Below are 22,988 nucleotides of genomic sequence, written 5' to 3' on the forward strand. Positions count from 1 at the left end.
AGAGGAGGGGTATTTCCACCTCCATCATGAATCTCTGTTGAAACAGCTACCACATAGAAATTCATTCACAAGAATCACAACCCACACACGTAGAGGAGGGAATTGAAGCAATTGACCATCTACAGAAAGTCACTTACTCAGTAATTATCCCCCAATTGACCCCCTCTGGCTTGAGTTTGGAACTTGGAATGGGTCTTCGGTCTCCGAATTCGGCAGATCCTAGCTCCATCCGCAAACCGCGACTCTCCATCTTCTCCCGTCTCGTCGTCTGCTCCACTCTACTACTTGGAGTCAGCATCATCTTAAAAGCCCGCCACCATCTACTCTCCCCTCTTCTCCCCCACTTCTATTCCTCCTCCTCTATCCCTCATACCCAACCCGCGACCATGGCCTACCAACAAGAACGCTTCATCGCCGAACTCGCCGTTCAGCGCGCAACTCTCCTCACCCAGAAGGTCTTCAACGAGAAGGCCAAGGGAACCGTGTCCAAGGATGACAAGTCTCCCGTCACCATCGGCGACTTCGGAGCTCAGGCTCTGATCATCCAGGCCATCCGCAAGAACTTCCCCAACGATGAGATTGTCGCCGAGGAGGAGGCCAGCACGCTCCGCGAGGACAAGGCGCTGAGCGCCGAGATCTGGAGACTCGTCAAGGACATCAAGTTGGAGGACAGCGAGAGCGACAACCTTCTGGGCGGCGCCTTGCCGAGCGAGGAAGCGATGCTGGACATCATCGATGAGGGCAAGAGCGCTGGGGGCGCCAAGGGTCGCGTCTGGGCCCTGGATCCCATCGACGGCACCAAGGGCTTCCTGCGCGGCGGCCAGTACGCCGTCTGCCTAGGCCTGATCGAGGACGGTGATGTCAAGGTCGGAGCCATCGGCTGCCCCAACCTCCCCGTCAACGACTCCGAGACTTTGTCCGCCGGCATCGGTGCGGAGCAGACCAGCGGCGCCGGCAACGGGGTCCTTTTCTCCGCCATCCAGGGTGTCGGAGCCATCAGCAGACCCCTGACCAACGCCGGTCTCGCCGAGAGCAAGTCGATCTCCATGCGCCCCGTGCCTGACATCGCCCAGGCCGTTTTCTGCGAGGGTGTCGAAGCTGCCCACTCCGCCCAGGGTGACAACGCCGCCGTCGCCGAGCGTCTGGGCATCACCGCCCCAAGTGTGCGTCTGGATTCCCAGGCCAAGTACTGCTCCATCGCCAGAGGAGCCGGTGACATCTACCTGCGCCTGCCGGTGAAGAAGGACTACCAGGAGAAGATCTGGGATCACGCCGCGGGAGACCTGATCGTCCGCGAGGCGGGCGGTCAAGTGACTGATATCCACGGTCAGAGATTGGACTTCAGCAAGGGCCGGACCTTGGCTGCCAACAAGGGTGTTGTCGCCGCCCCCGCGGCCATCCACGACCAGGTCATCGACGCCGTGAAGGTCGTTCTGAAGTTGTAGAAAAAAAAAAGAGGTTACGAATTTCCTGTTATGCATAGATTGTGATTTTTTTTTTCATGTTGGCTGCATAAACTGTCAAGCTATATCCACGCTAGATGCGTCTAAAAGTACACAAATTTCAAAATACCAGTCGCGAACCCAGAGAACCATGCTCCGATATACATATACAGAAAGAAAAGGAAAGGAAAAATCCCCCAAAGGTATAAATGACCCCCCGATCACCGAATCTTCTTGGCCTTCAATCTGACGGTCTCTCCGTTGATGAAGATACCCTTGCCCTTGTAGGGCTCGGGCTTGCGCCATTCGCGGATCTCGGCCGCGAACTGCGTCACGACTTCCTTGTTGACACTCTCGAGCAGGATACGGGTCGGCTGGGGTGTGCTGGCCTTGACTCCCCACGGGACGGGGAGCTCAATCGGGTGGGAGTATCCGACCTTCAGGGAGACGAACTTTTGGCCCTTGAATTGGGACTTGACGGTGGTCGCCTGAGACTCGATCGTGGCTCTGTAACCGACACCGACCATACTCAGGATACAGATGTGACCTTCCGACACTCCCAGGACGTAGTTTTGTAGATGCGAGCGCATGGTTCCTGATTTTGTCATCGACCAGTCAGTTGGACCACTCGAAGACCCGCGGAGAAGGGATTTCCGGGGTAGAAGAGGTTTGTTCACATACCCCACATGGCACGCTGGTGTTTGATCTCCCGGTCCTGAACGGAGAGAGTGGCCTTCCGGAGGGCTTCATCGTGTTCGACGTTGACGAAAGGGGGGACTTTCAGAGTCATTTTACCTAGCATTCACTTCTTGTTAGATATACCATGAGAGTTGTTTCCTCGCCGGGGAAGTTCCGAAAGACTAGGACTCACCCAGAGGGCCCGACACCTCAATTGCAACCTTGGGAGCTTCCTCAGCACCTCCTCTCACGGAGACAACCGGGAGATCGATGAACTTGAGAGACACCTCCGGGGGAATGGTAATCGGGGCACTGCCCTTCCGCGATTGTGTCGGGGAAGTGGTTGAGAAAGGTTGTGTCCGGAGAGGGAGCGCGAAGGCTGAAGCGGGACGAGCAGACGCAGCGCCTGTTCTCAGGGAGCTCCGCGCAAACTGCCGGAGGCAGCTCTGGGGTAGAAGATTCGACATGGCGGCGTGGGTTGCGACTGGTGTTTTGATTGACTAGTCTGGGATTCTTTTGATGCGGACGGATTTTGTCCGGAGATCCTGTCTTCCTAATGCGGTTAGTGTAGATCACGTGAGAGAGTGTATAGATCGGGGGTGGGTGAGGTCTCTCTACAGCTTCTACTTCGGTTCTGCACTCGTGATGAAGTGATGTTGGAGCTGTGTGGTAAGCCTCACGGGTCTTTCCTCCGCTGAACTGAGGTTGACTTATGGGCTAGCCCAGAGAATGGGGATAACCTCACCTTCCCGCTTCACACCTGTCCTACTTCCTCGTTCCACTCGCTTACCTTATGAGTGTCAACTCGATGAATCTGCTACATTGTGCTTCAATTGACCTAAGTCCTACAGATTCTTAATCTCTCTACATTCAATACTGCATTACTATAGTCTTTATTTACTCCATACTTCTCCCTGGTACAATCTTGCGGACCCTCGACCTCGACACTAATATCCACCATGAAACTGCTGACTGCATTGTCCTTCGTCGCTATCATGTCTCAGCATATCATTATAGTGGTGCTCATATTTATCTTTAGCCTCGACAGTCTTGTGGAAGCAGTGCTTCCGGAAAATGGTACGCCTCTATGTGGCCACTCTCACGGCAATCGCTAACGATGCAAGCAGCTCTCGCAGGGAACGACAATCGTGCTATGGACGAGATCGACCTTACATCTCTCCTTACTCCCAGAGTGCCGAAGCAAAAGCCTATTATACAAGAAGCTCTCCTTCTCATCGATTCAATGAAGCTCGCCCCATCCTGCAGCCGGCTGGCGGTATCAGAGCTCGTCTCTTCTTGTCAGTCAATCGGGGGTCGGTCCGAGAAACAGGACACAGATATGTACCTGGACCTAGAGCTCGTGCGCTCGCTTTATGCAGCCCGTCTTGCCATTTGTGAGCTTCGAGAAGCTAAGGCAGCAGCGCCAGACACGTGTTCCTCATTGGTGATTGTGCCGCCGCAGAAAAGAGGCAGGTTCGGATTTATTTTCGGGGATAGAATCCGCTTCAGTGCTCCGGAGCTCATTCAGAAGCCGCAGTTGGAGTCTTGCCTTCAGTCGCTGGAGACCCGGCCGCAGTGGTGGACTTCCTACAGCAACAGTCGGCAGAATGCTGTGGTTATATGCCAGGCGGCCAGGGATGAGACTGAGAAGGCGGAGCTTTTGGAGCTTTATCGATCTATACTAAATAGCTCTGCCGAGCTGGAGCATGGTCTCCACGAGGCCGTGGAGGTCGCTGCAGCTGACCTTGTCCGTCAAAAAGAATTCATGCAAGCGGTCGGTATCATGAGAAGCAGGATGAGACAGCAACTGGAAGAAACCGATATGCGCTTGAGATCGACGATGGACCGGATTTTGCACGGCCTGTACGCGTATGCCGTCGACTCATTCAAGGAGTCCCTAGGGCCTGCGATCGACACACTGCAGCAAAAGACAGACACCCTCGAATTCGTGAGTCTGCATTTGCTTACATGACTAATACTAAGGTTAATGATCTGTCCAGAAACTCCAGACTGTTGCTACCGAAGCTGATAAGCTTGCTCACACACTACACGCTCTACACCAAGAGTCTGCCAAGAGGGACCAGGAATTGGCGGATGCGCAGCAGAGAGAGCTAGAGACCACCAGGGAGACGGCCTTGGCTCACCACGAAAGCGTAGGAGCACTCTGCCAGGATAATCTGGCAAGACTCTTGCAATTTGATGCTTCTCTGGTGAGTATTTATTACCAAATCCTTTCAGTGAGCTAACTGTAGTAGGACCTGCTCTCGACTCGAATGGTATATATGCTGCAAATCGCGCAGAGCATGAATGAGGTTTGCGACAACTTCCAAGAAGACGAGAGAACATTACTAATTTTCAAAGCGCATGCCAGGCCTTCAGAAGGCTCTTAATGAGTCCGAAGAACGAACCGCACAGCTGCATCAAGCACAGTTGCGGCAATACGAAGCTCTACAAGAAACATCCCGATTACACCAGCAGCAACAAATTCACTTGACTGGCATGCTGGCTGATCTTGACAGAGCAGCCGTCATAGCTGCGAAAATTCTCAAGGCAATTGACCAGATGGGATCTAAGTATGGGCTGGATCTCGTACTGAAAGTGATGGGTGATATAGTCTGGTGCAGCCTCGTGATCTGGAATGTAGTTACAGAGCATTCAAGGGCAGTCGCTGTAATTTGTTCGGCCCCCTATCCTCCGCAGTCTGTATACCGACGTACTAACGGTCTTGATCTCTAGTCAATTATCTGTTTCGGCGTGGACATTGACTCTATTTCATTCGACATCCATCTTAATTATGTGTTTCCTTATTTTTGATATAATGTTCACACACTTGCACGGTGGAACAACCTAGCGGGTGGTATTTCCTTTCTGCGCTGTGGGTGACGGTTGAATATACTCTGGAGTGCACGATAAGCACCCGGGGCCAAGCCGAAGCTTCGTTGAACTTTCTGTATTCAGAATTCGATCCACCGGATCCTTTAGCTTGCTGTATCTCTGATTCTCCTGCCTGTTCCCATCGCCAAGTGCGGTTTTCGGTGAACAAATTCGACTTGCTTGAAAGAAATGACGCATGGACTATGTGATAGATATTGAGGCGGCACTAAATTCGGTAGAAGTGATGGAATGCAAACTGATGACTGGTCTGTTTCTTAGGGAGATGTGTCTCCGTGCCTCGGCTCTCTCCAAGTGCTGTATTGTAAGACAGAGCTGTGTTTCTGACAGGTAACGGAAGGAAGCCAAATCCTTCCTTCTAAGCCAGAAGGGGGCAAGGGCCCTGGTCCCCAAAGGTAGAGGAAGGCATCGAACCTCTTCTCCGCAAAATGCGGAGAAGTTGACGATCCCCGGAAAAGTGGCTGTGGGGTATGGGGGGGAAGCCCCTGGCCCAACCACAGTCTCGCATTTATTTAGCTTCATTTTCGGCTCCGCTCATCTGCCGGCATTAATCTCTTTCTCTCCTCCAAACACTTCCCATGCACCGCATCCCTCTCACCCCGGTACAATCTCGGAGGATTCTCAAAGCTTGACTGATGACTCTGCTCTGGATGCCCCAATCTCCACTCTTGATAGGCATCACTGGTGGAGACGGTGAAGCAAGCAAGTGGAAATGTTTCCGAGCAAGATGGGCTATAAAAGGGCTCCTCCTCTACTCGAGGGCTCCATGTTTCTATCCTCCCTCGCACAACAGTTGCGCTGAGAAACAGGTCCGTCAACATGAAAACACTGCCTCTTCTCCTGCCCTCCTTGGCTTTGGGCTCAGCCATTTCAACTCGACAAGATTCTTTTCAAAACAAATGTGCCAAGTTTGCAAGCAAGATTGATCTACCCAACGTGCGAGTAAACATTGTGGAATATGTGGCCGGAGGAACCAACCTCTCTATACCAGACAATCCCGCGACTTGCGGCGCTACCTATCAGGCTGTGACGGCCGACTTTTGTCGAGTCGCGATGGCGGTTGCGACCTCAAACAGCAGCGAGATCACACTGGAGGCATGGCTGCCTCGAAACTACACTGGTCGGTTTCTGAGCACAGGCAATGGAGGGCTCAATGGCTGTATGTCACCTCTCTTCCACTCGTTCTGCATGATTCTGTTCTTAAGTCTGACGCGTCTTCTTAAGGTGTTGGGTACGATGATATGGCGTATACAACCGGATTCGGCTTTGCGACGGTCGGTGCCAACAACGGACACAATGGCACGTCTGGCGAACCCTTTTACCAACACCCAGAAGTCGTCGAAGATTTTGCCTATCGGTCAGTTCACACTGGAGTCGTGGTTGGAAAGCAGTTGACCAAGCTCTTCTACGAGCAAGGTTTCAACAAGTCCTACTACCTGGGATGCTCTACCGGTGGTCGTGAGGGCTTCAAGTCGGTGCAGCAGTTCCCCGATGACTTTGACGGTGTGGTGGCTGGTGCTCCTGCCATGAATTTTGTAGGCTTGACCTCCTGGAGCGGTCACTTCTACCCCATCACCGGAACCAACACCTCAGACAGCTACCTCTCTTCTGAGCTCTGGAGTGTTGTCCATGATGAGATCTTACGTCAATGCGACGCTATCGACGGCGCGCACGATGGAATCATCGAAGATCCTGATCTCTGCCACCCGATCATCGACACGATCATCTGCAAACCCGGTTCCTCCTCGACCAAATGTCTCACCGGGGCCCAGGCAAACACGGTTCGCCAGATCCTGTCCCCACTCTATGGGCTCAACGGGACCCTTGTTTACCCTCGTATGCAACCCGGCTCGGAGGTGGCTGCCTCCGCAATCTACTACGGTGGCTCGCCCTTTTCCTACAGCACCGACTGGTACCGCTATGTGGTTTTCAGCAACCCGGATTGGGACCCGGCCACCTTCAATAGACACGATATTGCCGTGGCACTCAAGCAGAACCCGTACAACATCCAAACCTGGGATGCGGACCTGACCCCGTTCCGCAAGAGCGGCGGCAAGGTTCTGACCTACCACGGGCTCATGGACCAAATCATTAGCTCAGAGAACTCCAAGCTGTATTACTCGCGAGTGGCCGAGACGATGAACCTGCCGCCGGCAGAGCTGGACGAGTTTTATCGCTTCTTCCAGATCAGTGGTATGGGCCACTGTGGGGGCGGTGACGGTGCATACGGCATTGGGAACGTGGCCGATTCATTCAATGGCGTTGCGCCGGAGAACAACGTGCTCATGGCCATGGTGCAGTGGGTGGAGAAGGGCATAGCGCCGGAGTTTGTGCGGGGAGCCAAGTTTGTTGATGGAGTTGGTAGTGGAGTGGAATATACCCGCAAGCATTGTCGCTGGCCCCGGCGCAATGTATACAAGGGTCCAGGGAATTACACGGACGAAAATGCATGGCAGTGTGTGTAGTGCACGAGAGAAAGAAGAGATGGTGAAGTTGCAGCATAGCACATTAAGTATTACGCAAGTCATGAAAGAGTGGGAAATATTTTTGATTAGCGCATACACTACGGAAGCCTTGTACATAGATGAGTAGTAGGATGTGAAACCGCATGAGATCATTTTTTAATTCCAAGTTATGATTTCCTTTCCCCTCATCAGTCCGTATTTGGGTTGGTGCATGGCAGAACCAGGCGGTGAGAGGCAGCAGTTTCCCCTCTCGAGCTTCCTTTGGCTTCGCTGCTGCTCCGATCCATCCTCACGGCTACTCTCTTGAGAACCCACCGCTTCTTTCATCACTCGATTACATCTTACGTCTTAATCTATGTATGTACTACTACCTCTTCTTAACCCTCCATCCCTCCATCATCCCCAACACCATGAGAGTTGTATCCAGACACGAACCAGTCCAACCCAGACCGCCTTAGCAGTCAGTCGGAGTCGCGGCTGCAATGACTTGCTTGGGTCCGGTCAGGTTGGGCTGGGCTGGACTGGAGCTTCCCTGCAGATAAACTTGGCTGGTTGGCATGTGGTTCGTCTACTTTTCATCCCAGTTCCAGCTATCTCCTATCCATATCTCAAACTTGTCCACAATTGCTCTGAACGCCCTACCCTTCCCTGCCGTTGCCCTCCTCTGTCCCGCACCAGAAAGCTGACTGTTCTTCCCCGCGTCCGCGCGCGGAACTAGCGCTGATAGTTTAGCTAGCCTTAATTAATCGCCCTCCTTGGTTCGAACCACACAAGCCGCCTGAGACCTTTCCAACCTTTCACGGATCGCATTTCCTGTGTCCAACCTTCAGCTTTTCTGCGTCGTGCCTGTGCGATATACCACATACACACATACACACACGCACACACTAAATACATCCATTTTGCCTTTCGGCTGGCCATACAACCATATCCCGAAAGACCGAAAACGACAGGCCCGTAAGTGACGTCCCTGCCATGGACGAGTTCGCGCAAACACGTGGAGGGGATGACCTGTTCGACGATGAGATCATCCCCGTCTCTGCAGAGCAACAACAACAAATGCAGCTGCAAGAACAACAAGAACAACACTCCCCGCCGGCGGATGACTACCAGCAGCAGTCCTTTGAAGAGAGTATCGCGCCCGCAACAGCATCAACTACTATCGACAGAGACGTATCATCTCCTGCGCGGACTGACACCCCGTCGCGGTCACGCGGGGGTGAGCGACGGGGGAGGGGACGGGGAGGCAGAGGGGGCCGGGGTGGGCGGAGGGGGTCGCAGAACTCTGGCCGGAGGGGTGATCCGAACGTGAGAAATAATCACAATCATCATAATAATAAGACTACGGCGGAGAGCCCTGTGGAGGGTGGCGAGGACAGCAACAATCCCGTGGAGGAGGCTACGACGACTACTACTACTACTAACCCGGCTGCCTCTGGGGCTGCGGCTGCGGAGACAGAGCAACAGGCGGGTGAGAAGCCTGCAGCGGAGGGCCCGCGGGTGCCTGCTGTACGTGGAGATCGAAGTGCTACGGGTGGTATCAAGAAGGTACGTTTTCTTCACGGGCGTGGGGGGCTCTATGGTGGACTTTAAGCGTGGGGCTAATGAGTTTGTGTTTGTCTGTGTAGCCGAAACTCACGGAAGAGGAGCTCTCGCGTCGTATTGCGGCTGCGAAGGAAAACGCTGCCAAGGTAGCCGCGGCGCACGCTCGGGCTGAAGCTGACCAAGCCTCATTCCTTGAGAGGGAGAAGGTTGCGGAGGAGAAGAGACGCCAGGAACGGGTGCAGCGCCGGGTCATGGATAACGAGCGGGAACGCAACCGACAGCGGAAGTTGCAAGCCTTTGCGGGCCGGGAGTGGGATGCTCAGAAGAAGGAGGAGGATTTTAACCCGCGCGGTGGGCGCGGGGGCTTCCGTCGAGGTATGCACGGTGGTGTTTCTGGCTATACGAGGCGCGACTTTGAAGGGCAGCCTAGCGACCAGCCTAGTGGTGAGGTGCATGAGGAGCCCCATGGTGACAGTCCTCGAGGGGGCCATCGAGGTCGAGGCCGTGGGGGTCGCGGTGGACGTGGTCGCGGTGGTCATCGTGGCCCACGGGAGGATCTTCCCCAGACGGACGGCGCGGCTGAGAATCTACCAGGCCTGGGCGAGTCGAGGTGGGCTCCTGCTCCGGTGCTTGACAATGAGGCAGACTTCCCTGCGCTCCCTGGCAGTGAGAAGAACGGGAAGGATACCTCGAAAGAGGCCCCGAAAGAGTGGGTCAAGGAGGAACAGAAGGACACTCAGAAGGAGGTCGTCAAGGACTCCTCCGATGAGCCTAAGGAGCCAAAGGAACCTCTCAATGCTGCAACAACTGCAGTGAACCTGGACCTTCTCAACGTGGACCCTCTTTCACCGATGGAAGGGACTTCTTGGGCTGAACAAGTCGAGTCGCAGTAATGCTCTATTTAGGTCTACGTTTTATTCTTCCGTGGATTCTTGGATATTTGAAGACCTCCATGATTGATGCATACATTATAATTCCCCAATTACACTTTCTGTTGTCTGCGATCCAGAGGTATTATTTTTGTCTTTTCTTGTTATACCATAGCTGATAAGTTATGACGTGATGTATGTATATACAGAGTGCACCGCATCAGCTATGGTAGAATCAGTAGATGAGAGCCAAATCGATAAACACATCACTTCTACAGTGGCTTGTGTTACGAGTCCAGAATAGTACATGGCAGGGACCACCAATGCTTGGGGTAAGCAAGTGAATGCGACTGACCCCAAACTTGGGGGTGGCAACCCCGAAAATGACGTGTGTTCATGATGAGATCACCAACCCTTCATTCATCCCCCAGAGGGATACGAGTAGGGTATATAAACCCAATCCAGCAGATTTCGAAATGACCCCGATCAAATCTACATCTCTGTTACTATTTGCATAAATCGTGAGTCTTCACTTTCCCCTCGCCTCCCTTCCGCAGAACATACCGCATACGACGCCCAACTATATACTGTACTGTACATCCATCGCAACCACCACTAACCATATCTCCAGCACCACAACCACACGCTTCAATCCCCACCTATACCTAATTCAACAACACCCATCCACCCACTTAATTTACTAAATTAAACACCACGAAAATGGCCTCCAACTCCAACCGCCTCCCCCAAGCCACGAGCGGCGGCGCGTCCGCCGAGCCCACGCCCGCCAACAACGCCGGCGGCGGCAGCGGCTGGGGCGACTCGGGCCACCCCAAGGGCGGGGTTTCTGTACGTTTTGCCCTCCCCTTTCCCCTCTGTACCATCCCATAACTTATAGTTACTGTTCTGCCGATAACTAACGCCAACGACCGTAGAGCGACGTCATCACGGCCCCGGAATTCCGCGACATCAGCGACCAGAAGTCGGCGGCGGAGCACAAGTTCCTGGGCCGGTTCGACGAGGGCCAGGGGATGCAGGAGGGGACGTGCGCGACCGAGGACCACAGCTTCATGGAGCGGAAGCCCGGCGGGTCCGGGGCGCTGCCGGGCTGGGAGACGATGAAGGATAAGTTGGGTTTGTAAGCTTTCCCCGGGCCTTTTTTTTCCCTTTCTCCTTCGGGGGATGAGCGGTTGAGGGATGAGGGGGTGGATGCAGTGAGAGAGGTGAGGGGAGGGGAGGTGATAGATGGGACTGGCTGATGAGGGTTTAGTCTCTATCCTGAGTGAAACTTCTTCTTCTTCTGATTGAGGGGGAGGTGTTGTTGGCTTGGGCTGCCTGATAGGGGATGGCGTTATTCGTGTTCGCTGGGTTGTTGTAACTCTAGTGTTTGTCTTTTGTCGGTGGGGTGTATGGGATTATTAGGGTTAATGATATTATGAAATGGAATGCATGAATCTCTTCAAATAGTGATTGCATTCGTAGATAGGGTGTGATCTAAATGCTATATGAATACATGAACTACTCCGTCTTCGCCGTCTTCCCCTTGACTCGGTCCCGGAGAGCAACGAGCTTCCCACCCAACCTGCTCTTTAGGGTCTGCGCTCGCATGGCCGAGGCCTCTTCGGCCGTCACGAAACGGCGCACCAGCAGATTAAAGATACTGCCGAAAGCCAACGCGATCACCGTGCTCGTCAAGATGATCACGTTGTATGGCATGCTGAAGTCCGGAGTGGGGAGTGGAAGAAGCAGGCTCGTCGTGCGGATGTAGATCGGGTGGCTGGCGCCGCCGCCGCCGCCCGCCGGGCTCAGCTTGATCACCGCCGGAGCGACGTTGAACCCGCGGTTGGCGTCCGGGGGATACTCCGTGTACCGCAGGATGGCCTTTTCGAAATCGTAGGTAAGCGTCACCGTCGACGCGGCCGGCACGGAGAGCGCCAGCTCGAGCTGGGTCCCGCGTTCGCGGTCGATGGCCGGGCGGTAGAAGGTTTCTTTGATGAATTGCGAGGCGGGCACTTGGCGACGTAGCCCGTCGCGGCCCGTGATGGTGGCTTGGAGGGTGTGGACGTAGGGGCGGAGGAACCACGGCAGCGTCTCGAAGTAGATAAAGTCAACAGGGTGGGTGTCCGAAGGGTTGTCGAAGATAATCCGCATCCCTCCGCGTTCCTGGCCGTGTCCGACGATCGTGCGCTCGGCGCGCAGCACAGGCTCATCAAGTGGAGCTTGGGTCGTGGCCTCCTGCTCGGGGATGTTGAGGTCAAAAGGTGTGGAAGACTCCAGGGTGAAGCAGCGGGTGTACCCGTCGGGCTTCTTCACTTCCACCGCGCCTTCAGTCGCACGGACTTCTCGTTCGTGTGGCACTCGCAGGCAGACCGTTCCGTCGGTAGAACCCTCGGTGAGAGGGCATGATCCGCTAATGCTGCGGCCGAAGATCTCAGACAAGCCCCAGCTCTTTTCGGACGTGCTCTCTAGCGGGTAGCAGGTGTCGTCTGAGTGATAAGGCTTGGATGTGTCGCACACGAGCTGCTCGTTAGGCACGGGCCGTGGGATGGGGTTATCTAGGGGAAGAATCAGCACAGATCGTCATACGTCAAGCAAGCTATACTGACCCCGTGGACGCTTGGACCGGTCGATATCGAGCACAATGTCCACCGACTGATCAATCTGCACAACACATTCCCCGGTCTGCGTGCAGATAGGACGCACATCCACGGACATGCTCTGCCACGAAGCATCAAAAAGCTTGTGCCCGTCCAGAAGGCTAGCCACACCCGCCTTGCCCTTACATGGAAGGAGCTTCAAAAATGGCGTCAAGTTTTCGGTGCAGACCACCTCGCCAGGAAGTGTTCCGTGCAGAAGATGCAGATTGTCCGAAGCCGCGTGAGTCCCTGTGGGTTCGAAAGATGCGACTGGTCTCGTCGTTCTGGTCGAGTCGATGAAGTTCAACGAGGCACAGAACAGCCCGGAGAGTGATTGGGCCAAGGTGATCCATTTTGCGAAAGCCCTGGTTGATTGATGTCAACATTGGATCTTATCTGTCCGGTCACCCCAGCATAAGACGTACGATTCATCATCCACGGCATCGATCCACGCCCACAGCTCCACACCGGTGCCCCCCTCCTTGGTTCCATTCCACGGGCGAGGACCCCAGCTCTCAGCATCCCATCGACCCGTTGTGAACCGGAGGTGCAGCTCCTTGGTATTGGCGTGGCGGAGGATCTGGCCTAGCGCGCGGGGGAAATAGCGGAAGTGACGCTCATCGAAGGAGGTCTGCGAGTCATTGCTCTGGAAGTTGAAGGAAGCTAACAGCGCGGATTGCGGAAGTGGTTGGAGGACGAGACTCTCGTGGTAGTCGGACTCCGCGGAGGCGAGCGAGGAGAACGCGGCCAGGAAGAGTAGAGAGAGAAGCGAAAGGACAGTCATCACGTCATGCTGGCCGACACGGAGGCTTCAGAAAGAATCCAGTAAAGATATCTCGATGCACCACCCCTCGGTGGTGGAGTTGCGACGTTCGGCAGCTGCGTTGCTCGTGAGAGATGCAACAACAACTGACAGCTGCGGAGACACCTGCAGTACGTCAACGACGATTCGTTCGGGTCGAAGTCTAACGTTTCAAGCTCCGTTAGAGTCGACAGTCATCAACTACCCGTTATATCATGGGGGAGCGTATTCCTGTCGTCGAGATAATGAACGAAGTAGAGTGTACAATACCGCAAGGCGAACAGGGGCCCGGAGCTCACATAAGCGCAGCCAACCGCGGTTAGCGCCACGCCCGCAGAACTTCCCGGCCAGAACAGAAGAAGAAGCAGAAGCTCTCCAATTCAAACTCCTTCAAGTGCGATCTTTCTTTTTCTTTCCCCCTCCCTCATCCCCTCATCCCTCACCACTCTTTCGATCCCAGGCATTATCCCCCCACTATGGCTGCGGAACAAAGAAAGCTGCTTGAGCAGCTCATGGGAGGTACGTCCCCAACAATTCCCTTCTCGAGCGTTTCCAGCTCTCTCCCCTCGTCTCAAAAACCCGCAATTCCGAGATAGCTAGCTAATCCTGGATATCCTTGACTGCTACAGCGGACCAACTCATCGGCACAGGAGCGCAATCCCGCAATGCGCAACTCGCCATCACCGATCCGAAAGTCTGCCGTTCGTACCTCGTCGGCACCTGCCCCCACGACCTCTTCACCAACACCAAACAAGACCTGGGCCAGTGCCCGAAAGTGCACAGCGAAGGATTGAAGACGGAATACGAGGCCGCCTCGGCCGCGGACAAGGCCAAGTGGGGGTTCGACTACGATTACATGCGCGACATGCAGAAGTACATCGACGACTGTGACCGACGCATTGACTCGGCGCAGCGACGGCTGGAGAAGACCCCGGATGAAATCCGACAGACGAATAACCTGGTAAGGCTGGCTGGCTTCTCTGCTGCTCTGCTTCCCCCCCTTCCCATCACCTAGAACATTTTGCTGGTACCAGAAATTAATTTTGTTACTATGCAGCTAAAACAAATCGCCGACCTCACCAACACCATCAACTCGGGTCTGCTGGAGATCTCCGTCCTGGGCGAGACCGGCGCCGTGGCGCAGGCCCTGAACGAACTGCACAAGATCCGCACCGCCAAGCACCAGAAGGAGACGTGCGAGCGCGACCTCAAGAATCTCCAAGACACCTCGGGCCCCTCGGGCCACCAGAAGCTGCAGGTCTGCGATGTCTGCGGCGCGTACTTGAGTCGCCTCGACAACGACCGCCGCCTGGCCGATCACTTCTTCGGCAAGATGCACATGGGGTACTCGGACATGCGCAAGACCTTCAAGCGACTCAGCGAGGAGCTCAAGGGTCGGCCTCCGCCGGTCCGGCACCATGATGACGAGGACGATCGTGATCGGGGCTGGGGCGGTGGTCGCTCCGGGGGCGGTGGCCGCGGGCCTCGCTACGGTGGTGGTGGCGGCGGCGGTGGTGGGTACAAAAAGCGTGGTCCTCGGTGGTGATGATTACGGATGACGATGATCATGAAACAGGGAGAAGGAGAAGGGGGGTTTTTGGATTGTCCTATACCGATTTCTGTTTTTTTTTTTTTTTCTTTTTTTTCCTTTTCATTTCCTGTTCGGCTGTACGCTCTCAGCTTGGTCTTTGCATAGCGTAGGCGTTTCCTTTCACGGTCGACCATGCTTGGCGGATGTCATGGCTATCTTCTTCTTTCTGTCTCAAAAAGATATCTAAACATCACTTTACCTTATATTAGCGAAACAAACAAATCCACGCACTGCGGTATAATACCCTGTACCAAGAGCCTCTAATTCAATTCTTCCAAACAAATAAATCATAAAGTAGAAAATGTTATTGAATAATGAGTATATTGTTCAATCGATCGAAAAGATCTGCGTTATCTGCCGTACAATCTGGAAATGCATACATCAAATTGGCCTCTGGGAAGTGACAATCGGGCAATCAAGCCGCAACTGGAAAAACATACAGCATAGACCATCGCTGGATCAAATAAATAGCCTGCGCGTCTTCACAAGAAAGGAAAAAAAAAGCAAAGAACAAAAACGTGACAGAATAAGTAATAATCGGAAGAAAAGCTCCCCCCGTTTTTCGCCCAAATACACATTTTAAGAACGGATGAAGATATAAAAAGAAAAAAGAAAAGAAAGAGGTAGTTTGGAAACCTTCGGGGAAAGAGCCCGCCACTAAGATTTGAACACCAAGTTCCAACTATGAGACTGAAATGAGAAGGTAAGGAATGGGAGGAAAGGAGAAGATGATGCGGCGAATGAAGGGGATGGAGAGGAGGAGAAAAGAAAAGGGAAAGAAAGATGAAGTACTATACAGCAAATATCTAAGCTTTCCCTTCTACCGGTTGTTCTGCTGTCCTCCACCAGGATGTCCATTGGCCGCGGTGACCTTGAATAATTCGTCCGTCAGAAGCTTGTAATCTGAACTGGCCTCGGGACGGCGTAGCAGGATCTCCTTGATCACTCCCAACTGAGAGACGTCGGCGTTGGGCGCCTGCTGCAGCAGTTGCTGAAGAGCGGGGGATTGGGCGGCCTGCGGACCCAAGACCTGGATGGCTGCCGCCAGACCTGTGAAGGGAGCCTGGTGGGTGGAAGCTTGAGGAGGGGGATAAGAGGGGTATTGGGTGGCCGCTGCGGGTGGTTGCTGCGGTTGCTGGCCGTAGGGGATGGGCGCCTGCGGCGTGGCGGGAAACGATGGTGCTGGGCTGGGGGTGAATTGAGAGGAATGGCGAGGGGGGGCCGGGGTCAGGAATTGTTGTTGCTGCTGCTGCGAGGGAGCCGTGGTGAGAGGGCTGGCAGAAGCACCGGGCTCCTGGCTGGTGGGATGAGAAGGCTGGACAGAGGGAGGGTTCGAATCGCCTGTCTTGACGGCGAAGACTACCAGGAGCACCCGTTCGGGCATGGGGTCCTCGAGGGTGTTGTTCTCCAACAGCTCGATGAAGTCGGGCTTCTTGGTCGAACCGGCCTCAATCGGAATCAGGTAGGTATCCTTGACAGCCGGCAGTGGGTGTTTGCCCACCACCCCGTATCGGTTGCGGTCCTGGAAGTAGCTGAACAGCTTGTCGAAGCCGGTCCTCTGCTTGGGGTTCTCGGGACTGCTGATCGAGATGACGGTGACATCGGTCGACGAGCTGAATCGCAGACCGCAGAGATAGTTGCCCGCCAACTGAGTGTCGATGCGTCCGTCCACAAGCAAAGTCGAGGGAACCAGCTGGCTCCAGGGTATACGCCCGCTGAGGTCGGCGCCTCCTGCGTGCTTCGCCGAGGAGGAGAACTCGGCGATGGTGCTCATCATCACCTTGCCATGCCAGATCGATCCTTCGTCGTGGTAGTCCTTGGGTGAGTAGGGCGGCGATTCGGGTTCATCGTCCTTGAGCAACTTATCAATCTCTGCATCGGCCTGTGCCTTGCGTGCTGGTAGCTGTTCGCGGATATGAGCCGACACTTCAGGGAAGACAGGCTCGTGGCTGGTGCCACCAGGCGAATGTGCTCTCGGAGGGAAGTCATCGCGACGAATGTCCACCCCATCGGGGAGCTTGGACTCATTGGGATGTTTCTGTGCAGCGCCATCGGTCTCAGTCGTCTGTGGCGTTGGACTGGTCGGACTCTGTCCGGCAGAACTGCCGTCGGCCTCGGCCAAACTGCGTCGAGATGCGGCCGTGGAGAAGACCGGCTCGCTGGCGGCGGTATGGTTTTCGTCTTCGACCAGTTCTTCACCCTTATGGGTGCGTCTAATGCGCGGCCCTTGTTCTTGGATGATAATGTGTTGACGCTCGGCTTCCCGCTTGATCTCAGCATCCTTCTGCTGGAGCTCCTCACTGGCCATGTTTTGGCTGCTCATCTTAGAGAGGGCATCGGGAAGTAAACTACCTACGAGCAGACGATCCCGTAGAGAAGGGTTCTTCTTTACGTTGAACAGGATCGTCCGCAATTGTGTCTTATACGGGTCTGTAGGCTCTCCAGATCCTCCGCATATATTCTGGTACATAGCACTCTCAATCGAGAGTCCAAGCTGCCGCGCAACTTCCTCCACGGGTTTCCCTTTGGGCAAGCTGAAAGATCCTTTCTTCTGGGACTCAGAAATCTGATCTACAAATAACTTGACCAGGGCACTAGCAGCACTTCTTCGAGCCGGGTTAGTGGGTTCTTCCAAGGACTTCGTCACGTCTGCGGTGGTCGGCGACGGCGATGCAGTGGAGCCATGTCGAGAAGACTGCCCGGCGGGCTCATCCTTCACTGGAGCCGGTTCGGGGGGAGGTGTTGGGGTGGCGGCTGGGGGTGAGATCTTCTGCTGCTTGGGTTTTGGTTCCTATCATCAGGATTAGTGTCAGACAGGCGTGGTCGAGCCAGAAAAGGAACAGGCTACGTACAGCTTCCGCGGTTGGAGCTTCTTGATGCTCCTCGAACTTGCGTTTCTGGGCGCTTGCTGGTGGAGCCTCAGGAGTATGTCCATTTTTCTCGGGAGTTGGCTCCTTGGCGGGAGTTGGCGCCTTAGCAGGAGATGGCTCCTTAGCAGGCGCAGCAGCCGGAGCTTCGATAGCAGGGGCTTCGGCAGCAGGAGAAGGAGTAGGAGCAGGAGCAGGAGGCGGAGGAGGAGCAGCAGCAGGCGCAGGAGCAGGCGCAGGCGCAGCCACGGGAGCTGGGGTAGGAGTAGGGGCAGGTGTTGTCGAGGGTGCTGCGCGAGCTGGAGTACTCATTTCAACCTTGACCTCACTTTGTCGACCTCGTCGGCCGCCTTTCTTCCCCTTCTTGCGCCGCGAGGCCTTCTTCTCCTCCGCTTCTATGCGTCGCCGTTCGGCCGCTTCTTCCCACGGCTTTTCGCCCCGCGAGATCTTCTCCAAGAGGACCGGATGGTTCTCGGGCTTGCACTGCTCGCAAAAGTATTCATCGGGCTCTTCTCCCTTAGCGAACGTGAGGCCCATACAGTCGTTGTGTTGCCATGCAGAGCATCGATCACAGCAGATCATGTCACGTTCAATATCCTCCTCCTCTTCGTATTCACCGCAGATACATCGGATAATCTCTTCCTCTTCGCTAGGAGCAGGTGTCGGCTCCACGGACGGCTTCGCGAGTTTCTCCTTCGGTTGAGCTTTGGCTTTTGTCTTCTTCGCCGGCGTCTCGGTGATCATGTCGAGGTTTTTGTGCTGGCCCTTGGTCGAGCGACCAGAGCGTCTCGGTTCATCTGAAGTTCTTTGTTAGCTGCATCCAATTCGTGCCATAGTTTTGTTTCCAAGCTTGCCTGCCGCCAACACCGCCCACCGACAGTGTTGGCTCCGGTAGGGAAACATGGGTGGAATACGATCGATAGCTTACCAGCCATGATGGGAGTGAATGACTGAAGTAGATTTTCAAATTTCTACGGCGCGAAATTGTTGGTGTAAAAGGAAAGCGAATGGGGAGGTAGATAATGGGCTGGATCCAAAGTGTCCAAAGGAAAAGTTGCGCACGCCACCCAGGTCACGGTTCTACGGCATCAGAAGAGCTAAAGCAATACACAGAGAAAGGCAACTGGCGACTGGCACTGCTGTGCTGCGGTCCGCGCAAGTATTACTTGATCTTCTCCAAGCTCCAGCGACTGACTTATTTAGAGACGATGGGACTGTATAGTCCGTGGCGTCACCATCCGTGACGGGGAGGGAGGGAGGGAGGACTTGGGAGGTTTGCTCAACAACCACAACCGGTGTCGCGCGCAGGATGCTTGGCGTGGGCGGGGTTCGCGCGAAAAGTGGCTCAAGCCTCACGGGTTATTTAGGCGTGGTATCGTGAGCTGCGAACAGAGAGTGCGCAAAAATGTATTGCACAGTGGCGATTCTTGATGAAAGGTGCGCCCAGCGAGAATCAGCCAGGGTCGATGGGAGATGAGAAAGAATGATCCGAGGTTGGGAAGAAGAAGAGATGTTGTCGCGGTTGAACCTCCTCCAGGCTGCTGATTAAGTGAGAGTTGGTTCGGATGCTGAATCAGCTGAACCCGAATGGATACCACGTGACTGCGGCTCCGCGGAATCGGTTTGTCGCGCGGTGCGCCCGTCGCCCGTTCTCGTCGCGTTTATTCTTCGCCGCCCTTCCAAAGCTTCTCCGGAATCCCCACATAGATTGATTTTCTAATCGCCTGGTTTGAAAAAGGGCTTTACATTACCTACCTCCTACCTACCTACCTATCTAGTAATTCCAACCAAACGTTTTCATTCTCCTTCTCATTGTCTCTTTACATCATCATAGCATTTATCCCCATTCCCAGAAGAAAGATCATGGCCGATGTTCGCTCATTACTCCGCAATGAGCTCGCCACCCGCAAGGGCTCCTCTCAGACAGGGAGCACGGGCAACCGTGTAACCAAGAAAAGAAAGGTAGATCCCGCAGACGACCCGATGCGCAAGAGGATCAGGCCGGCCGGCGCAGAATCCAATTCCGCGGCGGGGCATATGACGATACAGCCACCGAGCGCGACGGCCATCGAAGAGGAACATGAGGAGGAGGAGCTCGAACAATTAGACGAGGAAGTCGCCGGTCCCGAAGCCCCGTCAGACGCTCCCATCGAGCACGACTCCTCCGAGCCGGCGGGACAACCTTCAGAAACCCCTGCTGGGACAGCCCCAGTACCACTTCCTCAAACCGTGGATGAGGATGAGTGGGCGGCCTTTGAGCGCGAGGTGGTGGCACCAACGCGCATGCCACACCGGCCCGCGGCGCTGAACGCGACGGCAACCATCTCAGCCGCGCCCCTCACCGCGGAAGAGATCGCTGCACAGCAACAGCGCGAATCCGAGACGATAAGCAAGAACCGCGAGGTGGAGGCGGAAGGGGAGCGCGAGGATGCGGCGCGCTTCATGGAGAACGAGTTCGATGAGATGGAACAGCTAGAGGAGCGTCTCAAGCGCCTCAAACAGAAACGCGAAGAGCTGCGGCAACTTAGACCTACCGAGGATGCAGCAGTGCAGGACATGGATAAGTCTCCATCCGCTACCCCTGCGCCGCAGGATGAGCTGGGCCACGCTGGACGCCGTCACGAGAATGGAGATGAACAGGATGACGATGATGATGACGACGATGACGATGACGATGATGATTGGGACAACTGGAGGTTCCGGTAATTGTTAGGGTCAAGGTTCAGGCGTGGGACACAAACAAACGGCGTCATTTCACAGAGGGAGGTCCAGAACTTTTCTAAAAACTTACAATGATACCCCATGAGCTATGTGCGATCAGACAAAATTGCTACTAATCATCTTAATTCGCCACAGTGTTGGCAACGCGAGTGCTGTCCTGCTAGCTTACTTGCTCTTTCATACCTCCACACCTGCGCTTGCTTGTGTGGCGGGGCATATTACGCCCGCATAGCTGAATCATAAGCATTGTGTGATTGATCCTTTAAATAGAGACAGAAATGGTTCAACATGTATCTTACACTCATCTAAAATCATGTACCCTATACATGAAATGCACTTCCCAAATGCTCCCTATTCCCCTTGAGGTCTGGACGATTGGTCCTCTGCTTCCAGGTAGCTGCGCAGGCCGCCCTTGTTGACTTGCATAGCTTCCTCAAGCTCGACCTCACCTTCTCTTAGGAGATGTTTGCCACGGATGAGTTCGCCCTTCTGCTTCCGCTTTTCATCTTCAACTTGCTTCTCACGTTCCGCCAAAGCCCTCTCGCGCTTTTCTCGCTCCACTCTCTTTCGCTCCAGCTCTTCTCTCTCATCGGCGGTGAGGTTATCCTCTGGCGCCGGGGGCAAGGTCGAGATGTATGTCTCAATAAGCGGATCACGTACTTTGGGAGCTAGTGCGATGTATCTGAGATCGGTGATGATAGAGGTGGGGAGCGCTTCGAGGTTGGATGATTTGTTCAATTCATGCAAAGGCACAGACTTGAGCAGAGCCGAGAGATCGGATTTTCGACTGCTTTCGGGCTGCTTCATTCGAGATACCAGGTCGCGGTAGAACTTCTCCCGGTCTTTGTCCGACAGCTGTGGGTCTTTCATCTCTGGCTCTTTCCTATATTTCCGTTTGAATTCTGGCCAGTACAGTTTTGGGGTTGCGTGTTCTTGCAAGAATGAGAGGTATTTTATGCGCGGGTCTTTCTTCTCTTGCTTCTGCTTGCGCTCCTTGATTTCTTGGATACGATCGCGACTCCAGTTTGACCAGACGTCGCGACGCGCTTTCATGTTCGGGAGAACAGTATAGCGGCTGTCATTGATGATGTGGCCTTCTTCAATGATCTTCTCCCAGGTCGTGAAGGGATTGATATGGAAGTCGTCGAGGAGGTCGCGGAACAGAGCCGTAGCATCCTCCTCCGTGAGCGGCAGACCTTCAGCACCCTCCTCCCACCCTTCCTCGCCTGGTTCGCCATACTCGCCGGGGTCAAGGCCGTATTCTTCTCCCATCGCTGCTAACTGATATTCCATATCTTCTTCCGTAAATTCCACAGGTTGGGGGTGACCTTCATCTTCATCGGTCTTCGGTCGCTTGAAGGGGTGGTCTTCGTCTTCGTCGTCCGTAACCTCGACTTCCTCATACTCGTCGCTGTCCTCCTCAGCGTGTGCTGTTGTGGGCCCGCTTGCCGATACCTCGGCTTCCTGTCTCTCTCCTGAACTGCCCTCTGCATGTTCCAGGTCTCCAACATCCTGGACATCTTCGCCCCGTTCCTTTCTCGCTAGTGCCTCTTGTTCCAAGCGATCGAAATCGAGAACCCCTTTCATCACCTCGGGAGGGATTTTCCAATAGCTCTCGTTTGTCTCCGGATTGTGAACGAATCGTCTTCCGAGTTTCGTCTTCACAAGCACCCAGGGCGCGCATCCTGGCACTGCGTGCTTTTTCTTGGGCCTGTCTTCTGGCCCCCGACGTCGACGATCATAGCTGTTTCTTCCGCCACGGAAGTTCCCTTGGCCCTGACTTCCTTGCTGCTGTCCATATTGGGGGATGGCATTGAAGCCCTGGGCAGCAAGACCGAATCCGTGAGGCGCATAAGGAGTAGAAGAGAATGGGGGCAGTGTGTCTATGTTCGTGTTGAAGGTGGGTTGTTGCGGCGTTATTGTCGGCGGTTGAGGTTGCGTCGGGACTGGTAGAGGCCTGGTGTAGGTGGATTGCTTGGTTTGCGCATTGTAATAGTATGTATGTCCTAGATTGAATTAGGGACGAGATTTAAACGAGACTCTGTTTAGGTGAGCGAACCTGTAGGAGCTTTATGTTCGGTCCATCCTGGAGGTAGCGGAGGAGGCGGGGTATATGTCGACCTTAGCATGGTGAAATATAGATATGCAAAGTACCACTCAAGTACACATGTGAATTGAATGAAGATGCCTTAGCTCACAAACGAAGGATTGTTAAATCAAATGGTTGAAGTCCTGCAGCGCCGTTGGAAGATAATTTGCGCCAGTGTCGCGGAGAGCTTCGCATGGAATCTCGGGGTGGTCCGAGCTTGGCGGACGGATGGTCTTGTCAGCCCGGGGCGGGCGGGCTGGTGGACGCGCCAGGGCGAAGTTGCCTGGTCGGTCACTCACTCGCTCACTTCCTACCTTCCTACGGGAGCTCATCCGACCTTCAACTGCACAGCTTGCTCGGCATCTCCCTTCATCTTCCCCCCCCCCCCCCC

At 54.6% G+C, this 22,988-nt stretch overlaps 12 protein-coding genes across 12 annotated transcripts; 8 read left to right on the forward strand and 4 right to left on the reverse strand.

Annotated features, from left to right (window-relative positions):
* The first annotated feature begins 32 nt into the window (after window positions 1-32).
* On the forward strand, window positions 33-1,631 carry BO72DRAFT_448052 (3'(2'),5'-bisphosphate nucleotidase). Its single transcript, XM_040944696.1, has one exon. It carries the CDS (start codon window positions 189-191, stop codon window positions 1,443-1,445), a length of 1,257 nt encoding a protein of 418 aa, XP_040801306.1. The 5' UTR covers window positions 33-188; the 3' UTR covers window positions 1,446-1,631.
* Window positions 1,502-2,613, reverse strand: BO72DRAFT_448053 (mitochondrial 54S ribosomal protein uL6m). Its single transcript, XM_040944697.1, has 3 exons — window positions 2,314-2,613; window positions 2,124-2,237; window positions 1,502-2,037 (listed from the first exon to the last, which is right to left on the reverse strand). Exons 1-3 carry the CDS (start codon window positions 2,585-2,587, stop codon window positions 1,664-1,666), a joined length of 762 nt encoding a protein of 253 aa, XP_040801307.1. The 5' UTR covers window positions 2,588-2,613; the 3' UTR covers window positions 1,502-1,663.
* A 660-nt stretch (window positions 2,614-3,273) lies between these two features.
* Window positions 3,274-4,366, forward strand: BO72DRAFT_377964 (putative nuclear membrane fusion protein Kar5; the record flags this gene model as incomplete). The annotated part of the gene is made up of 2 exons (XM_040941285.1): window positions 3,274-4,068; window positions 4,121-4,366. The coding sequence occupies 2 exons, from the start codon at window positions 3,274-3,276 to the stop codon at window positions 4,364-4,366; spliced, it is 1,041 nt and encodes a 346-aa protein (XP_040801308.1).
* BO72DRAFT_108794 (uncharacterized protein) lies at window positions 4,311-4,988 on the forward strand. Its single transcript, XM_040938929.1, has 4 exons — window positions 4,311-4,330; window positions 4,376-4,432; window positions 4,482-4,797; window positions 4,857-4,988. Exons 2-4 carry the CDS (start codon window positions 4,394-4,396, stop codon window positions 4,883-4,885), a joined length of 384 nt encoding a protein of 127 aa, XP_040801309.1. The 5' UTR covers window positions 4,311-4,330; window positions 4,376-4,393; the 3' UTR covers window positions 4,886-4,988.
* An 843-nt stretch (window positions 4,989-5,831) lies between these two features.
* On the forward strand, window positions 5,832-7,477 carry faeB-2 (putative feruloyl esterase; the record flags this gene model as incomplete). The annotated part of the gene is made up of 2 exons (XM_040943061.1): window positions 5,832-6,171; window positions 6,237-7,477. 2 exons carry the CDS (start codon window positions 5,832-5,834, stop codon window positions 7,475-7,477), a joined length of 1,581 nt encoding a protein of 526 aa, XP_040801310.1.
* A 975-nt stretch (window positions 7,478-8,452) lies between these two features.
* BO72DRAFT_458869 (uncharacterized protein) lies at window positions 8,453-9,915 on the forward strand (the record flags this gene model as incomplete). Its single annotated transcript, XM_040946400.1, has 2 exons — window positions 8,453-9,025; window positions 9,106-9,915. The coding sequence occupies 2 exons, from the start codon at window positions 8,453-8,455 to the stop codon at window positions 9,913-9,915; spliced, it is 1,383 nt and encodes a 460-aa protein (XP_040801311.1).
* Window positions 9,916-10,611: 696 nt separating this feature from the next.
* Window positions 10,612-11,285, forward strand: BO72DRAFT_486091 (uncharacterized protein; the record flags this gene model as incomplete). Its single annotated transcript, XM_040947929.1, has 2 exons — window positions 10,612-10,740; window positions 10,827-11,285. The coding sequence occupies 2 exons, from the start codon at window positions 10,612-10,614 to the stop codon at window positions 11,031-11,033; spliced, it is 336 nt and encodes a 111-aa protein (XP_040801312.1). The 3' UTR covers window positions 11,034-11,285.
* Window positions 11,286-11,380: 95 nt separating this feature from the next.
* Window positions 11,381-13,311, reverse strand: gpi16 (GPI-anchor transamidase subunit GPI16; the record flags this gene model as incomplete). The annotated part of the gene is made up of 3 exons (XM_040947930.1): window positions 11,381-12,446; window positions 12,498-12,892; window positions 12,953-13,311. The coding sequence occupies 3 exons, from the start codon at window positions 13,309-13,311 to the stop codon at window positions 11,410-11,412; spliced, it is 1,791 nt and encodes a 596-aa protein (XP_040801313.1). The 3' UTR covers window positions 11,381-11,409.
* A 411-nt stretch (window positions 13,312-13,722) lies between these two features.
* On the forward strand, window positions 13,723-14,981 carry BO72DRAFT_404107 (LUC7 domain-containing protein). Its single transcript, XM_040942253.1, has 3 exons — window positions 13,723-13,848; window positions 13,959-14,290; window positions 14,387-14,981. Exons 1-3 carry the CDS (start codon window positions 13,806-13,808, stop codon window positions 14,873-14,875), a joined length of 864 nt encoding a protein of 287 aa, XP_040801314.1. The 5' UTR covers window positions 13,723-13,805; the 3' UTR covers window positions 14,876-14,981.
* Window positions 14,982-15,621: 640 nt separating this feature from the next.
* BO72DRAFT_108865 (putative PHD finger domain protein) lies at window positions 15,622-18,930 on the reverse strand. Its single transcript, XM_040938930.1, has 3 exons — window positions 18,716-18,930; window positions 17,773-18,584; window positions 15,622-17,711 (listed from the first exon to the last, which is right to left on the reverse strand). Exons 1-3 carry the CDS (start codon window positions 18,720-18,722, stop codon window positions 15,741-15,743), a joined length of 2,790 nt encoding a protein of 929 aa, XP_040801315.1. The 5' UTR covers window positions 18,723-18,930; the 3' UTR covers window positions 15,622-15,740.
* Window positions 18,931-19,465: 535 nt separating this feature from the next.
* On the forward strand, window positions 19,466-20,859 carry BO72DRAFT_448057 (uncharacterized protein). Its single transcript, XM_040944698.1, has one exon. It carries the CDS (start codon window positions 19,651-19,653, stop codon window positions 20,491-20,493), a length of 843 nt encoding a protein of 280 aa, XP_040801316.1. The 5' UTR covers window positions 19,466-19,650; the 3' UTR covers window positions 20,494-20,859.
* Window positions 20,860-22,637, reverse strand: BO72DRAFT_378049 (FF domain protein; the record flags this gene model as incomplete). Its single annotated transcript, XM_040941291.1, has 2 exons — window positions 20,860-22,514; window positions 22,568-22,637. 2 exons carry the CDS (start codon window positions 22,635-22,637, stop codon window positions 20,860-20,862), a joined length of 1,725 nt encoding a protein of 574 aa, XP_040801317.1.
* Window positions 22,638-22,988: the final 351 nt, after the last annotated feature.

This window comes from Aspergillus fijiensis, assembly GCF_003184825.1.
Source record: "Aspergillus fijiensis CBS 313.89 unplaced genomic scaffold BO72scaffold_23, whole genome shotgun sequence".
Classification (NCBI taxonomy): Eukaryota; Fungi; Ascomycota; class Eurotiomycetes; order Eurotiales; family Aspergillaceae; genus Aspergillus; species Aspergillus fijiensis.

Excerpts from the sequence above, each read along its gene's own strand:
- BO72DRAFT_448053 (XM_040944697.1), bottom strand. The coding sequence starts at position 2,587 with ATGTCGAATCTTCTACCCCAGAGCTGCCTCCGGCAGTTTGCGCGGAGC. Across the intron at positions 2,238-2,313 it reads TGAGGTGTCGGGCCCTCTGG|GTAAAATGACTCTGAAAGTC; the intron begins GTGAGTCCTAGT and ends AGTGAATGCTAG. Across the intron at positions 2,038-2,123 it reads ACACCAGCGTGCCATGTGGG|GAACCATGCGCTCGCATCTA; the intron begins GTATGTGAACAA and ends TGACAAAATCAG.
- BO72DRAFT_108794 (XM_040938929.1), top strand. The coding sequence starts at position 4,394 with ATGGTATATATGCTGCAAATCGCGCAGAGCATGAATGAG. Across the intron at positions 4,433-4,481 it reads TCGCGCAGAGCATGAATGAG|CGCATGCCAGGCCTTCAGAA; the intron begins GTTTGCGACAAC and ends TAATTTTCAAAG. Across the intron at positions 4,798-4,856 it reads AAGGGCAGTCGCTGTAATTT|TCAATTATCTGTTTCGGCGT; the intron begins GTTCGGCCCCCT and ends CTTGATCTCTAG.
- BO72DRAFT_448057 (XM_040944698.1), top strand. The coding sequence starts at position 19,651 with ATGGCCGATGTTCGCTCATTACTCCGCAATGAGCTCGCCACCCGCAAG.
- BO72DRAFT_404107 (XM_040942253.1), top strand. The coding sequence starts at position 13,806 with ATGGCTGCGGAACAAAGAAAGCTGCTTGAGCAGCTCATGGGAG. Across the intron at positions 13,849-13,958 it reads GCTTGAGCAGCTCATGGGAG|CGGACCAACTCATCGGCACA; the intron begins GTACGTCCCCAA and ends TGACTGCTACAG. Across the intron at positions 14,291-14,386 it reads TCCGACAGACGAATAACCTG|CTAAAACAAATCGCCGACCT; the intron begins GTAAGGCTGGCT and ends GTTACTATGCAG.
- BO72DRAFT_448052 (XM_040944696.1), top strand. The coding sequence starts at position 189 with ATGGGTCTTCGGTCTCCGAATTCGGCAGATCCTAGCTCCATCCGCAAA.
- BO72DRAFT_108865 (XM_040938930.1), bottom strand. Across the intron at positions 17,712-17,772 it reads AAGCTCCAACCGCGGAAGCT|GAACCAAAACCCAAGCAGCA; the intron begins GTACGTAGCCTG and ends TCCTGATGATAG.